At 37.9% G+C, this 17,904-nt stretch overlaps 1 protein-coding gene across 1 annotated transcript in view; it reads left to right on the forward strand.

Annotated features, from left to right (window-relative positions):
• Positions 1–17,904, forward strand: part of LOC150060068 (uncharacterized) — a 158,475-nt gene that overhangs the window by 400 nt on the left and 140,171 nt on the right. Inside the window, exon 2 of the mRNA XM_090337777.1 lies at positions 1,261–1,438. Within this exon, the coding sequence (XP_090193903.1) occupies positions 1,261–1,438 (178 nt within the window). The remainder of the gene's footprint in view (positions 1–1,260; positions 1,439–17,904) is intronic.

Below are 17,904 nucleotides of genomic sequence, written 5' to 3' on the forward strand. Positions count from 1 at the left end.
CCCTGCCTCCAGGAATGTCAGCACAAAGAGCGGAACTGGTGGCTTTAACCCAAGCTTTAAGACTGGGTAAGGATAAAAGACTGACAGTTTATACAGACAGTTGGTATGCTTTTGCCACCGCCCACATACACGGGGCAATATACAGAGAGAGGGGCCTCCTTACAGCAGAAGGAAAGACTATCAAAAATAAGGAGGAAATATTGGCACCCCTGGCTGCTCTTTGGGAACCAAAGAAACTGGCAATAGTCCATTGCCCAGGACACCAGAAACCTGTAGATCTAGTGTCCAGGGACAATCATCTGGCTGACTAGACTGCCCGGGAGGTGGCTTTATCTTCAACTCCAGCTCTAGCCCTCCAACTCCCAGACCCAGGACCCAGAGTCTTACCACCGATCCCAGGGTATACTGAGGAAGACTTGCAATGGATTGAGAAACTACCTATGGTACAGCTCCTTGATGGATGGTGGAGAGATTTCAGGAGTCACATAGTACTCCCAGAAAAATTAGAGATGAAGATGTTACAAAAAATTCACCATAGTACTCATCTGGGAGCCAGAAAGATGCAAGACTTAATCAGCCAAACTGGACTACGAATTAAGGAAGCAACCGTCAAAATTGATCAGATTATTTCAGGTTGCAGACTATGTCAGCTAAATAATGTAGGGAGAAATCAGCAAAATTTAGGGGCAAGACAGCAAGGGATAAGCCAGGAGCCTATCAGGAGGTAGACTTTACTGAAGTAAAACCAGGGAAGTATGGATATAAGTATTTGTTAGTTTTTGTAGATACCTTCTCAGGATGGGTCGAGGCTTTCCCCACTAAAAGGGAAACTGCACAGATAGTGGCTAAGAAGATACTTGAGGGCATTTTACCCAGGTATGGTTTTCCAGTAATGATAGGTTCGGACAATGGACCTGCATTTGTCTCGAAGGTAAGTCAGGGACTGGCTTCCATACTTGGGGCAGATTGGAAATTACATTGTGCCTATAGACCCCAAAGTTCAGGACAGGTAGAGAGAATGAATAGAACATTAAAAGAGACCCTGACCAAATTGACCATGGAGACTGGCACAAACTGGGTAGCTCTTCTCCCCTATGCTCTGTTCAGGGTTCGAAACTCCCCTTTTAAATTAGGACTTACCCCCTATGAAATAATGTTTGGTAGACCTCCCCCTATAATAACTAATCTTAAAGAAAATCTTGTTAAAAAAGAAGAGGATGGTGATGTTGAATTTTTGTTTTCACTCCAAACCCTGCAAAGGGCTCATCAAGAAGTCTGGCCCAGGCTGAGGGATCTGTACAAGACGGAATCACCTCTGGTGCCTCATCGCTATAGACCAGGTGACTGGGTACTCGTGAAATGCCACCGGCAAGAAAATCTGGAGCCACGATGGAAAGGACCCTTTCAGGTCATCCTGACAACACCCACCACCCTCAAGGTAGATGGAGTAGCTTTTTGGATCCATTACACCCATGCCAAGCCAGTGGATCCGTTTCCAGACCTTATAGAACTCTTGTCCAAAACAACTTGGAAGATAGATTGGACTAAAAGTAGCCCTTTAAAAATTAAGTTACGTCGCTAAAATCAATAATAGTTATGGGCAGTATTTGGACAGGGACTTTGTGTGGATAAATACTCATAGTTGTGTATTTCCATCTACTGGTGTTAAATGGGAAAGGGAGCAAAGTGAAGGAATTTTTCTCCTTGGTTGATAACTCTGTTTTTTGTCTTAGCTGGACCCTTAGGCCCTTGTGTGATTATGCAGAGATAGCCAAGATTGGCTCTAAAAGTATCATGGGAAAGGAGAAGGTTGTGCCAAGATTGTTCCAAGTTCTGGGAATGATCCCCTCCTCCCTTGTTTAGGGCCCATGTACTTGAACCCCAGGTGGTAACAGCTTGGTACTCAGCGGTTAGACATCTGAGTTCTAATTCGACCAGTGGTTAATTGTGATTCTCCTTTAAAAGCGGTGTAAAGTTCTTGTTCAGGGCCTTTCAGCGTTGCCGGCTGTTGGTACACGGAGGCCCGAGTCCAGACTCGAAAAAAATGAACCCCTGCTTTTTAGCTTTGGCTGTGGTCTCTGGTGGTCTTTTTGGGGTTCTAGAAATTTGGGTACAACAAAATATGTATACTAACATGAAAATCTATACATAGAAGGACCCCTGGAATCCTTTCAGGAAATAAACAAATATTACTGTTAAGGAGCCTTATAGCATGCTAGGTAAACCATGTATATGATTAATTCTCAAGACAAATCACAGCAATGGTGCAGAGACTCAGTATAATGGTTTAACAAGTCACCTATCTGGATTTCCATTAGTTGGGTTAGGAAGCCCAAGTAGTAATTCATTTTATAAAAAGTGTAGGACATAATAATGTGAATTGCTTTGATACTGCCAATTCTGGACAAAAAAAAGATGGAGGGAGAGACATAGACAGAGACAGAGGCAGCCAGACAGACTGAGATACACACACACACACACACACACACACACACACACACACACACACACACACATATCTATATATAGACACAGAGAAGCCGGGTGCTGGTGGCTCATGCCTGTAATCCTAGCTACTCAGGAGGCTGAGATCTGAGGATTGAAGCACAAAAAAAATCTGTGAGATTCTTATTTCCAATGAACCACCAAAAAACAGGAAGTCTTGCTATGGCTCGAGCGGTAGATGGTAGATGGTAGATTTGAGCTGAAGAGCTTAAGGACAGTACCCAGGCTGAGAGTTCTAACCTCATGGCCAACCACAAGAGAGAGACAGAGAAAGAAAGAGAGAGAGGGAGGGAGGGAGGGAGGGAGAGAGGGAGAGGGGGAGAGAGAGAGAGAGAGAGAGAGAGAGAGAGAGAGAGAGAGAGAGAGAGAGAGAGAGAGAGAGAGAGAGAGAGAGAGAGAATGATGGAGAAGACCTTGGGTGCCAGTTATGCACCTTGAACTTCGGGCCTGGATGCTGTCACTGAGCTTTTGTGCTCAGGTGGAACTCTACCACTTGAAACCATAGCTCTGCTTTTGGATTTTAGTAGTTAATTGGAGATAAGAGTCTCATAGTTTCCTGTTAGGCCTGGCTGTAGCTAGTGTAATCCATACCTGGCTCATCATGGGTATTTCATTATCGTTCACATTTTGCCAAACGGCACTACAAAAAATATCAGGTAAAAAATGGTTATGATGAGCCAAAAATAAAGGAGTGGAGCCAGTTTATTAGTATAGTAACTGTTTCTGATTTCATTTTATTTTTCAGTCCTCTTTTTCATTGTTGCTTGAGTTTTACATTGATTATCCTGACCTCTGTATTTTTTTCTCTTTCAAACAAGAGGGGGAGGATATTTCTTCTCAGCATGTCACACTATTTTTTCATAGAGAAAATAGATCAGTTTAGTGAAATAGTTTGGATCTAAGAGCCCATTGAAGAAAAAAAGGAAACAGTCAATGATTTGATTTTTATTGAGATGGAAGGTAATGGTTTTTAGCCATATCTATATATACAGTATAGCACTCCATTTCTCAATAAGTCTTGAATTTGAAAATAAAATAATACTTCACCTTTATATACTGTTCTTTCTTCCAAGAGCTCAAACTTTCTCCATATTTTTTCTTATTTATTTTTATCATAACTCTGGTGTAGACAAGAAAGGGTAGATAATGATTAACATTCTTAAAGGAAAATGTGTCTTTTGGAAATTTTATTTGAAGGTTGAGCGAATGTATCTTTTCTCTCACTATGAATTGTGAGAAACATAAAATCCACGCAAACGTATATACATATAGATTTATAGTGCTGGTATCCAGTTTTTTGAAAACTTATATATTGGTGCTTATAAGCCATAGAGTAGAACAAAATGAAATACATAAAAATACCCTGTGCTTTGTTTTATGACTCTAGATGATGTGATGTCACTATACTTCTGAAAGCAAGAATTTGTATATAGTAAATGCTAGAAACATAAAATCAGCTTAAATATATGCCTTGGTAAGGGAATATTATCAGGCATGAAGCTGTGTTAGCCATGAATAAAATTGATCTTAATGATCATTAGATGTCTGGCAGTTCAAACACCATGCCTGTAATACTTGTCAGAACGTGTCTGAAAAAATATATTTCACTGATGAATACATGCCAAGCTTGATGAATGTATTCTTAGAGCTGTTCTAGGAGATTTTATTTTCCCATTGCCATTTCTTAGTATTTTGAATAACCTACCTTTCTTTCTTTTCTTTTCTTTCTTTCTTTCTTTCTTTCTTTCTTTCTTTCTTTCTTTCTTTCTTTCTTTTCTTTTCTTTTCTTTCTCTTATGTCTTTTCTTCTTTCTTTTTTATTTTCTGCATCCCTCCCTGCTTCTCTGCCTCCCTTCCTTCCTCCCTCCCCCCCTTTCCTCCCTCCTTCCTTCCTTCCCTTCCTTCCTTCCTTTCTTGATGCGATACTCCCTATTCTTTTGTTACAGTTTCTGATGTCTGTATAGGTAACTATACAGGCATCAGGAAATATAGATGGGGAGAGATACAGTTTGAGTCTTTGCATGTTTAGAAACCTCTTCTTTGGACTCTCATAAGTATCTAAGACTTGAAAATGTGGAGGGCTCCCCATGCCTTTATTGAGAAGGACATCATCTTTGAGTCACATTCCTCTGCAGGCAAGCTGTCTTTCTCTTTGGTAGTTCTTTGGACCTTCTCCTTATCCCCAGATACACAACACTTTACCAGATGCATTTAAATTCTGGACCTAAAGTAAGTCTTGTTACCCTGAAGTCTGGATCCATCTCTTGAAATAGTATCTATAAGCACTTCTGGAATAAGCTTTTTTTTAAAAAAAAAAAAAACCAAAACCTCTTCTTTCTTTTTTTCCCTTTTATAATTATTTTGATACAATATATCATAGAATAGCCTATCGCATCATTTGCTTTTGCTTCTGTGTTTCAGTCTCCTCCTATTATAGCCTGGGAGAGTTCTTTAGATGTACTATCTAAGTTTGTTATTGAATTTTTATTTTGACAATTGCATTTCAGTTTCTAAGAGCATTTTCTACTTGATTGACAGTGCCTCTTTCATAATGCTGTAGTTACTTGATGGATCAGCTTTTTATCAACCAATCAATCATTTTGGGAAGAGGATAATTCATATTGTCAAGGAAACTTGCCCTCCCCACACCAGAAGGATGGATGTTTTTTTCTCACCTAATATATATGGTAGATAGAGGAAGCAGTGCCAAACGAGGCAGGGTCCTCTGCTCAGACAGGTTGAATGCTCAGTTGTCATTGTCTAACAGTTATTGATAATTGTATCTGTGAACTTGTATTATGGAATATGGGCATGAGCAGGGGGGTTCATGTAATGTGTGTGTGCGCCATAGTGATACTCACCTGTAGTTCCAGCACGTGCATGCTGAGGCAGGATGATGGTAAGTATGGAGTCAGCCAGAGCTACCTAGGGAATGCTGGGCCAGCTTGGGCAAAGTTCCAAGGCTGGCAAATTCCAGGATATGCAGATGATTTCTGGGGGTTCCGAAAGATGCAGACAGAAACAGGAGAAGTGTTGCGGCTGACTGTGGAGGTGCCGCAGGCTCGAGAGGCAGAGTCCTAACCCACCACTCTCTGGATGCAGGAGGAAGGCGTCGGCCACTAGGAAGCATGAATGATCCTGATGCTCTTCAATGCCCTTCAACCTGTGGCTCTTCTCTCTCTGCCCACTCCTTTATTTGGGAAACTAGACCGTGTACTAGTGCAATCCATAGTTGCTTTTCCTTTTAGTCTCTCCTTACTCGTCAGCAGGTAAACATGGTGTGTTAGTGGCACATGCTTGTGCCATGAAACCAAACAAAAATACTTCAGTGCATGCAGCTTTCCCAAGCCTCTGCTAAAAATTACATGTGCGCATGTGAATTACAAAATCGAACTGATTTGATAGTCTGTGTAATGTACTTACATTGCAAAAACAGTTATTGTACTATATAGACACGACTGGCTCAACTCCTGTAATAATTTTAAAGTTTGTTTCTCTTTTACTTAGAATGCCATTCAGTTACGAATGAAAAAAAAATGCCATAATATGTTCAGAGAGAGACAGAGAGAGGGGGAGAGAAGGAAAAGAAGTGGGAGAGGAAGGGAGAGAAGGAGTGAGAGGAATGGGGAGAGGAAGGGAGAGAGAGGGGGAGAGGGAGAAGAGAAAAAAGTTCTCATTATAGCCATTTCAATAGCACTGTCTTTTTCCAGAATTTCTAGCAGAAGGCCTCCTGCTTGCATTGTATGTTAGACTTCACAAATCCCATAGCCAGCTCAGCACATGTGCAGAGTCTGTGACTAACAAAGCTCATTCTCTATCAGCATACTCTGGAAGTGATAACTGGTAAGTTGCTTTGGCAATTTTCTTTTAGGACAAGTGGAGATACCATCACAGAACACTATCTTATCTTGCTTAGAGGAAATTAATTGGTCAAAATAAACCTGTGTAAATGGAGAAAATAGAAAGAGAAGAGACAGAAATCATAGAACTGGGTTTCAGTGATTGAAAACCCCTGCGCTCAAGTGATCCTCCTGCCCCAGCGTACTGGACTAACTGGGATATAGCAGTGTGCCAACTGCATCCAACTGGGCTTTGGTATTTTAATGTTTCATATATGTTTATAATTTAGATCTAAACTTCCACATATAAGAGAAAACATATATCCTTTTTTTCTTTGAACCTGATTTTCTTTCTCTAATTTTTTTCCAAGACCACCCATTTCTCTGCAAATGGCATAATCTTGTTCTTTCTGATCAAGGAATAAAATTCCATTATACATAGAGCCAATTTTTCTCGATCTATTCTCATTCTTCTGTTGTTGGCTATCAGAGCTGTTTCTATAGCGTGGCTTTGGTGACTAGTGCAGCAATAACAATGATTGTGCAAATGCTTCTTCTATAATTTGTAATCTTTTGAATGAAGGTCCCGGGGTGGTATTTCCTCACCATAAGGTGGTGCTGTTTGCTGCTTTGAGGAATTTCCAAACTGCCTTCTGCAGTGGCTATGCAATTTACTTTCCCTGCTGGAGTGGAATAGGGCTCCATCAGCCTAAGGCTTCAATAATTTTAAGGAAGAAATTAAAGTACAAAATTGTGAAGAAGCAATGCCAAAGGTGAATGTTGATTACTCCTTTGCAGAATGCTGTGTGAGAATATACTTAGAGTCCAGTGTATCAACCAAGGGCCTACCATTTTTTTTGTATACAAAAATATATCTGGTGGTTGGAAATATAAAAGGAGAGAAAGAATCAAAGGGCTTAGCCTTTTCTCGAATATCAATTTAAATCTATAAGAAAGAATTCCGAGTGGGTTCATCCCCTAAGTATTGATGGAGGAATAACTAATGAAATGTAAAATTCCACTCTAATATTAAAGAATAGAGCTTGTTAGATCTCAAATCATTTTGACAGATAGCATGCTGTAAGAGGGGATAGGAGCCAAGGTAAAAGCTACTGGCAGTAGAGGAACAAGAAAGGGTAAGAATCCAGAGCAGAGAGAAGTTTCAGGGAATTTTTCTTGGAATTGCTTACTTTTTATAAGAATGCAAGAGTGATGGATGATTCCAAAGCTGAGCTTTAATACCCAAGGATTGTGTGATATTTATTGATTTTAGAAGTGTGTTCAAATGTCTGTCTAGCTGTCTCTCTGCCTGGACTGCTTAAAAATGGGTAACTGCCACTAGGTGACACTGCTTGCACATTTGTGCAATCTAATATTAAACACACACACACACACACACACACACACACACACACACACACACACACACACACACTGACTGACTATATGCAGTAGGCATAAGGAAAAGCTTAGGGTTTATAAGAAAGATCCAACATAGAAGCAAGTCAGAAATGTAAAGTGCTTTTGTCTTTTAAAGATGCCAGCTCATATTGTGTATATGTTTATTTAAAATAGGAAAAGGAAGGTGGGAAAACAAGATGATTGGGAGGGGGTGGGGGAGGGAAATGGGGACAAAAGCACGAGAAGGAGTATCAATGTGTGAAAAGTAATGCACTTACTACCTGGCGAATATAACTATAACTCCTCTATACATTATCCTGACAATTAAAAAAAGATGCCATCTCTTCCTTTACATTTTCTTATTATTGTTGATAACTGCTGCTTACTACCATTGAAGCCTCCTGGCTCCATCTTAACCTGCAGCCTCATCCAAGGGTTCTTTGGAGGGCTCTTGCTTTGGGAGACAAACATTCATTTTATTTTGTTTGGTTTACCAGCCTGATTACTCATAGTAAAGTTTTTGATATGTTGGAAATAAGCAAGAATCAGGGTGATTTATGGGTAAAAGGCATCAGGTTTCTTAAGATGCCAATATATCAAATTAGGTCTCTTAAGTAGTACAATAAAAGTTCGCCTACACAGGTGAAACTTGAAGTTTCAACAAAAAAGATAAAACATATTTTATAGCATTCACATTGGAATTTATATAAAAGAAAGATAAATTAACTAGGAATATATTTTGATTCCTAAAGACCATCTCCTTTGCTTAAAAAGCTTTCCAGAAAATCTCTTTCACTACTTTACAACAGTAATAAAAACAACAGCAACAAACACAATTTAGACAAATTCTTGAAATGACACTAATGGTATAGATAGAATTATTTTTATTTTATAGGCAAAGAAAATGAAGCACAGAGTGTTAAAAATACACTAAAGCCAGGTATTTAAGAAAGGGTGAATGTAGGATTTGAATTCAGGTTGTCTACTTTCACTACACTGTGCCACTTTCTCAAATTTTATCTAAAATTTTATATTAAAACTTATATTAAAATTAATTATATAGCAATTAATTATATAGCAAGCATATGAATATATAAATATATTTATTTAAATACCCAATTAACACTAAGTATACAATATTTTATATTATAAATATTAGTATATTAATTATATGAAATGTTATATAATATAATCAAATATGCTAATATTAGTATCCTATATTAAACATGATATTACCATATGATAATAGAATACTAATCTATTCTGGATAAAAGGCATATTGCCAAAATTAGATTAAGAGTAAAAATGCCCTACTTAAAATTTGTCATGACATGGAGAATTAGGAGTTGAGGCATGGCTCGTGTGGTAGAATGCAGGCACGGATAAATGTGAGGCCTGATAGAGGGAAATCATTATGGTCTACTATACTTGGGTTCTGAGAGAAACCCCTCAATTGATAACATAAAAACCTACATAGAAGTAGATTTTTTTTTTTGCAGGGCAGGGGGTTGAATTTAGAGCCAAGGTTTTCCACTCAAGGTGTTTTTCCTACTTGTACCATGGCTCCACCTCTGGTTTTGTGCTGGTTAATTCCAGATAAAGTGTCACAGATTTCCTGTCTGGGATGATGTCTTGGAATCATGGTCTTCTGATCTTAGCCTCCTGAGTGGTGAGGTCACAGGTGTGAGCCACTGGTGCCCAGCTGGGATGGGTTTGTGCTGTTATCATGGCCCTTGAATTCCATAATTCAAAATGCGGAGCAGGGAAGTTTTGTCTTTTGTGTCTCTGCAGAGTGGGAGATTACACAATGTTATGTAACTGATACCAAACAGCAAAAGCAAGTCTGAAGGAAGTGTCTGTGAACATTAAAGCCTTACAATCCTTCTGAGAAAATACTGTCTGCAGAAAACCTTCTCCAGAACACAGGACTCAGTTCTCAAGGGCCAGAAAGATGGGGAGCTTCCATAAATATCTGTGGCTTCCATGCTGCTTGGTTCTACATGGTTTAACATGCTTATTCTCATGCCATTTCTGCCATCACTCAGAAAGCTTTTCTTCAAGACTACTGGCAACACATTCTTAGAAAGAGAAGATGATGTGATAAATGGCCTTTTATTTTCTGTTACAGATCCACATGTCATCAGACCCATCTGATCTTTGGTGACAAAGAATAATTCTCAGTGATAATGACACAATCACAGATATTATTAGCAAGTGGATTTTGCAATGAATTAAGAATGAACCTATTAGCTGGACACTGGTATTTCACGTCTGTAATCTGAACTATGCCCGAGGATGAGGCTCACCTGTCCAGGTCAGACAAAGTCCAATTAATTTTTGCTAGTTAATCTTCAGGAACTACCCCCTGCGTGTGCACGCACATGCGCGCGCGCGCACACACACACACACACACACACACACACACACACACACACACACACACACACAATTGTGAAACACATCTACCCAGCATCATTTGTAAAGGAATATGCACAGTAAATAGAATTGCTATTCCTACAAATTTGTCTTAAAAATAGAATCCTTGCAACGGGCATATACAGGCAAAGCTAATATTCAAAGGGAACGAGGAACATTTAGAGGACAGCTGCCTGCATGGGGGCAGTGGAGGAGGGAGGACATTGGTCTCCAAACAGCAGGACCTTCAGACTAGGCTGACTGGTCTCAGGTCAGGACACCACACGCTGGGATGCTGCTCACAGAGCTGCAGAGTTGAATGCTTTTCCCACTGGGTTTTCATGTCATTCTTATCCCTCCTTTCTATGTCCCCATTTCCACTTTGGAATGACAACATTTACAGTGTACTCTTGTATATTAGAAGTATGTAGCTTTTGAAAATATATTATTATCTTTTAAATAGTTGTACAAATGGTATCAGTTCAACATACCAGTTTATGAGCACAGGCATTTTGATCCCTGTCACCCTTTCATCCTTCTCCTCCTTCTCCCCAGCTCTCCCTACCCCAGCCATCCCTCAAGTTACCTGGCTCCATTTTCACATGTGTACATTGCATGTACACATTATGGCTGCATTCTTACACTTTTCCTCCCCTCTCTCTTCTTTCTCCCCTCCCCAACTCTCTTACCTTGACCTCCCCACCCACCCCCACATTTGTCTGTGTCTTCATTCTACCACATGAGCCATGCCCCAACTCCTAATTCTCCATGTCTTGACAAATTTTAAGCAGAGCACTCACCCTTAGTCTAATTTTCACACTATGCTTTTTATCCAATATAGATTAATATTCTATCATATGGCAATATCATGTTAATATTAGCATATTTAATTATATAACATTTCATACTAATATTAATAATATAATGTATAGCTGATATTAATTGATCATTTAATTTAAGAAAATATAGTTATATATTAATATGCTTGCTATATAATTAATTGCCTTGTAATTAATTTTAATATAAATTTTAATATAAAATTTTAGATTGGTATTCATTTTGTAAAGGACAGTAAGTTCCTTATTCAAAGGACTTACACCACTGGAATTCTTATTGCATATACATTTGTGTGTATGTCAAGGGGATATGAAAAATAATGCAATTTCTCTGACAAATATCCACACACTAGCTATATATATATTTATACTTATAAATTATATATGTGTATATTTTCTGCCAGTCCTGGGGCTTGAACACAAGTCCTGGATACTATCCCTCAGCCTCTTTGTGCTCAGAGCTAGCCCTCTACCATTTGAGCCACAGCACCACTTCTGGCTTTTTTGAGTTGTTTATTGGAGATGAGAGTCTCAGGGATATTTCTGTTCTGGCTGGCTTTGAACTGCCATCCTCAGATCTCAGCCTCTTGAGTAGCTGGGATTACAGGCATGAGCCACCGGTGCGTACCACACTCACTGTCTTAAACAATAATTTAAAGAAGAGACAGAAAAGCTTCTTATAGATGCAGATGAGTGCTGGTGGCTCACACCTGAAGTTCTAGCTACTCAGGAGGATGCTCTCTGAGTGAGGGTCATGATTCAAAGCCATCCCAGCCAGGAAAATCTGTGAGACTTTTATCTCCAATTAAATTCTAGAAAAGCAGTGTTACATGAATACACATATATGAGGAGAATTCTAGTAGTGTAGATTCTAATCTCTCAGTTGAGTTGTCAATCCAATTATTTTTTTGATTTACATTTTTAAATAATTTTTATTGTGATTAATATTATATTCACCAGATAGAAGGTGCATAACTTCACAAATATTGATACCCTTTCTCATGACATGGTCCCCATTTCCCTCCCACCCTCCTCCCATTTATCTTAATTTCCCCCCTTCCGTATCCAATTTCAAATAACCAATTAAGCACATATGAACATAGAAAGTTATCTGTCCTTCAAACTAATATTACCAATGGATATAATAGAGGCATTAGGTTACATGCTAAAACTAAAAGGACTGTAAATATGGTTGGTTCGCAATCCAATCTTCTTAAACGTATCAAGATGTGGTATTTATACACAATTTAATACTATGCTTTCATTAGAAAAATAACATCATTCCATTCCTAAAGAATTAGAAAAAATCATATTAAATGAAGTAAGCCAGACCCAAAGAAACACCCTCATTTTTAATAATTAGTGTACATCTAGGATTTTCCTAGCAGAGGGTTGCAATAATCCAAAAGCTATGTACATATATGGCCATAGGATGAGGCTAAGCAAAATGAATTCCAGGATAACAAGAGGTTTATTTTTGTGATTGTTTTTCTTTTTTCTTTTTGCCAGTCCTGGGCTTGAGATAAGGGTCTGAGCACTATCCTTGGGCTTTCAAGACTGGAGATCTATCACTTCTGGCTTTTTTTTCTATGTATGTGGTATCAAGGAATCGAACCCAGGTCTTCCAGCATGCTAGATAAGCACTCTACCACTAGGCCAAACTCCTGGTCACCGTGATTGTTGTTCTTTTCTCTTTTTTCCCACTTATGGTTTATTTCATGCTGTTTGTATATCTGACTTTGGTGCCTGGTGTATTTTATATATATATATATATATGTATATATTTGTTTGTTTATTTGAATAAGGAAGGGAAGAGGGAAAAACAAGATGATTGGGAGGTGGAGGTCAAGGAAGGTGGAACAAAAACATGGGAAGGGAAATCAATGTTCAAGTAGTAATGTATCCTCTATCTGATGAATGTAACTGTAACCCCTATATACAATAAAATACAATAAAAATAAATTTGTAGAAAAAAAAAAAGAAAAGCACTGTTACAGCACTAGCCTTGACCAAAATGAGCTCGGAGACAGCACCCAAGCCCTGAGATGCTGTGTTGGCTGAGGACTGGCTCTCTGTTTTGCACATGTTGATCTTTTTATAGTATCCATACAGGGGAAATGGAGAGAGAATAAGAGACGGAGAGAGAGGGCAGGGATGAGAAGAGATGCTGGTGTCTTTTCTTATAAAGGACCTGCTTCCTTAAAACACTAGGGAATAGAATTTCAACATAATGAATTTTGGACAAAACATTCAGTCCATAATCTAAAAATTAGGTAAGTAATCCTTTTCTTAACACGTTAGGATGCATTTTACAAATAAATATAGCAGCTTCCACAATTTCCACATAAATTGTAGCCATGTATCAGAATTATTTTGCCATGCAGAACAACCAAAAATTATAAACTATTTAAACTGCTCCTGTGAAGGCAGCAGAAGTTGTGAGGACTTGGATGTTGAGATTACTAGAGGAAAGGAAACACATGGAAACAATCCCAGTGTTCTGAATGCCTTTTCCCTTTAGGGCTTTGCTAATTGGGAAGCAGGAGTTGAAAGGTTCGAGGTGGAAGAGACTTGTAATTAAGAGACTAAAGTTAAGCAGAGCTTTTAGTTCTATTTGTTTAGCAGAAAAATATTTAAATTCAGTGCCTACCGAACAGCAGGAGACTTGGTAAACCACCCAGGCTTTAATGTGACAAGTCAGAAGGCCTATCTATCTTGAAGCAATGGTAAACTGGAAATAAATGACCATATAGGCTCATATTTCAGTTTTGAGATATATTAATCTCTATTGGATAATGACAATCAGCTTCTATCTTTATAATAGAAGCATCTACAAATAAGCCATGGAAAAAATACCTTGTAAAGTTTCAATTTATTCCTGCAACTGATTATTACAAAATATTTGTAATATAAGTTAAAAAGAACTTACCAGGAATTCAAATGACCAGCTTTAAAAACAAACAAACAAAAAAAAAAAACTAAGAGAAAACAGACCAAACACTGAGGATCTAAAACAACAGACATATTGCTTGATAAGACATGAGCTTTGGTAGAGGTGATCTAAGTATGCTAGACCAAAGTGTCCATGCTCACTCTAACTAATATATTCTAATTCAAAATGCTTACTGAATTGTGTTAAATACCTCAGAGGAAGAACGATGAGGGATTCGAACTAAATTTTTTTTAAAAAAGAAAATGATCAAGTAGAAACTAAAACAATTAAAAAATTAAGAACTTACTAAAAGTTACCAGAAAAATACTGGTAAATAGTCAGTGAAATGAAGGATTAATCAATAGAATAGTGAGTTTGAAAAACTTTGAAAGGAAAATGAGGAAAAACAGTGAAACTTGAACTAGAAGAAAAGTCTTAACACTACAGAGAAAATAATAAAAAATGGAAACATGTTAATTCAGGTAGAAATTTTAAAAAAATCACAAAAGTAAATGCCAATGAAATCAACTCTTCAATCTTAACTTTTATGAATCTAAAATATGTGTAGATCTCATAGTATGAAAAAATTAACCTGAGAAAAATTCTTTACCTTGTCCAGGAAGTTTTAAAAGTACCAACATATATTAATTAACAATGAAGAAGTGGAGCTGTGGCTCAAATGGTAGAATACTAGCCTTGAACAAAAAGAGCTAAGGGACAGTTCCAAGGTCCTGATTCAAGGCTCAATATCGGCACCAACAGAATTAAACATATCCCCATCATAGTTTGTATATAAAGATAAAACCAAGCATAATGTATTATTTTACACTCAAGCAAAATATATTATAGGAAGTCAAACTTGTTTAAATTCTAAAATTTCTGACTAAAAAGTCTAAAAGTCAATCAATAACCCAATCAGTGAATAAAATTAATCACATTAGTAGAAGAAAAGAAGCTTATTTATTTTTTTATTTTATTGTCCAGGTAATGTATAGAGGAGTTACTTATTTTTATTTTTATTTTTGTTGGTCCTGGGGTTTGAACTCAGAGCCTGGGCAATGTTCCTGAGCTCTTTTCTCAAGGCCGGTACTCTATCACAGTCCTACTTCTTTTTGTAAAATATATATTTTTATTGTAATTAATAGAAGGGTTACATTATATTTGCCGGATAGAAGGTGCATTACTTAACAAACATTAATACCCCTTCTCATGTTTTTGTCCCCATTTCCCTCCCTCACCCCCTCCCCACATCTTGTTTTTCCCCCTTTCCTATCCTATTTCAAATAAACAAATAAACATATATACAATATATCAGATAATAAGGTAAGATACTATAACAATATGAGATAACCAAAGAAAACAAAAGAGATGAGAAATAACATAGTACATTAAGAACAAGAATCACACATTATATGACTCTTGTTTCCATATCCTGGAGGTCCTTTACTTTAACCTCATCCTATATAGCCTTATGTGTCTAGGTTTTGCCCTGTTGAAAACCTCTGCTAGGAGAGCCCAAGGTTTCTACTGTTTATGACAAATGAGGGAAACCATTGAGCCTATGTCCCTTTGAGTCTGGCTTACTTCACTTAAGATGATTTTTTCTAAGTCTTTCCATTTCCTTACAAATGGGGTGATGTCATTCTTTCTGACAGCAGCATAGAATTCCATTGTGTACAAATACCACATCTTGTTGATCCACTCATCAACTGAGGGACATCTGGGTTGGTTTCATATCTTTGCTATGGTAAATAGTGCTGCAATGAACATCCTTGTGCTAGTCGCTTTAGTATGTCCTTGTTTCTGGATAAGTGGGTAAATGCCAAGTAGTGGAATTGCTGGGTCATAGGGGAGGAACTGCCATAGTGATTTCTCCATAGTGGTTGAACAAGTTTGCACTCCCACCAGCAGTGTAGTAGTGATCCCTCCTGGCCACATCCCCTCCAGCATCTGTTGTTATTGGATTTCTTGATCCTGGCCATTCTAACTGAAGGGAGGTGGAATCTTAGAGTTGTTTTGATTTGCATTTCTTTTATGGCCAGAGATGTCAAGCATTTCTTCATGTGTCCATAGGCCATTTTTGTTTCTTCTTCACAAAAGTCTCTCTTTAAGTCTTTGGCCCATCTTTTAATGGGATGGTTGTTTCTTTGGAGATTAGTTTTGGAGTGATTCAATTTTTTTGTGCTCACAGCCCTTATTCTGTTTTGTGTCAGTGTGTATGTTTATTTGGAAATAAGAGTCTCATGAAAATTTTCTGGCTGGTTGACTTCGACCCTCGATTCTCAAATTTCATCTTCTTGAATAGCTTGGATTATAGGTATGAGCCACTGACACTATCTTTTAAGGCATACATTAGTAAGACCCTATCCCATTGAAAAAGTCCAGTATGGTGGTAAAATTTATTGACTTTTTGTATGTCTAGTGAAAAAAATTGTATTTTTTATTAGTCGTAAATACAATCAATGGCAAATAAAAACACAGTGGCAAGAATTAGATGTATTACACTTCACAGGCTAAAAGAGGCAGAGTGGCAACAGCACGGATTACAAGCAAACCTTTTTTTGTCAGTCAGAAAAAGTGCTTTGTATTTTATTTTGCACATATTTGGCTTTGTTTTCCTAGTAGTCTTGGCTACCTGACCACGTTCTTTTTTTGTGGTTCATGGGGCTTGAACTCTGGTCCTGCCCAGTGTCCCTGGGCACTTCAGCTCAAAGCTACTGCCCTACCCTGGAAGCCACAGCTCCACTTCCCCTGACCACGTCTTATAAATTATGGGGATTCTATTCATTTGCTCTGCTTTTTGTATGTCTGAACTGAGATGAATAATGAGGTGATTCATTGAAAACACAAGATATTTGTATGTTTATGATTATATTACATTTTTATGTCATATTTCCCTAAGCTGTGTTTAATTCTGAGTTGTCAAAGGAGCGATTGTTCTGTATAATTGTAATCACAGAAACAAAAAGTGTGTGTATATGTTGGTACTTTTATAATTTTATAGCTTCCACATATAGGTTGTTCACAAATAGCAAAAAAACATGAAAACATTTATATATAGTTGACTAAATACCTTGAAAATCCACTAAGTATTAGTTACTTTTGCATCATGTGACTGAGTACCAGGCGGAAGAAGAAAGGATTTACTTAGAATCACAGTTTCGGAGGATTTTGAATATGGTCCTTGGTTCTGTGAGTTCTGGGCCTTTGAGAAAGCAGCACGCTGCATTTTTAGGAGAATGTGGCAGAAGCTGAGTCTGTCATTATGGGCAGAAAGTGGAAAACAAGGAACGGGGTAGAGATCAGGCTGAACCATCAAAGTCATATCCTCAGTGACTTATTTCCTGAGCATAGATTGATCCCTAGTTGGAAACCAAGAAAATGTTCAATATATGAACTTGTGGTGGGACATTTTATATTCAAATCGAAACATTGAGATACTCTGTCAATTCCTTTAGCAGCATTTGGTCTGAATATTGCAGTCTTGAATTATCAAATATTCAACCTGTACTTTTTCTGGAAGGACCTGAGAGGAAGTGAGTAAGATGTCAGGCAGTAAGATTCCTAAGTGACTCTCTCTGCATGAAGTCATCAATTCAGACAGCTGTTCATATATAAAAGTAATTTCCCGAGAGTGGAGGGTACTAGGCGGGAGATTATTGCATTTGGTCTTTTCATAATGGTAAGAAAAGAGGTATCAAAGAAATCCCCAAACTGCCATTGCATTGATCTAATGTGGGTTCATATTTAGGTGTGTATATATATATATATGTGTATATATATATGTGTGTATATATATGATATATTGTTTTTGGCCAGTCCTAGGACTGAACTCGGGTACTGAGCAATGTCCTTTGGGCTTTTTCTTCAGGGTTAGAGCTCTATCACCTAAGCCACAGCACCACTTCTGGGTTTTCTATGTATGTGGTACTGAGGAATTGAACAAGGTCTTTGTGCATGCTAGGCAAGCACTCTTC

Source organism: Megascapheus bottae, chromosome 8, assembly GCF_031878675.1.
Source record: "Megascapheus bottae isolate mThoBot1 chromosome 8, mThoBot2.hap1, whole genome shotgun sequence".
Lineage (NCBI taxonomy): Eukaryota > Metazoa > Chordata > Mammalia > Rodentia > Geomyidae > Megascapheus > Megascapheus bottae.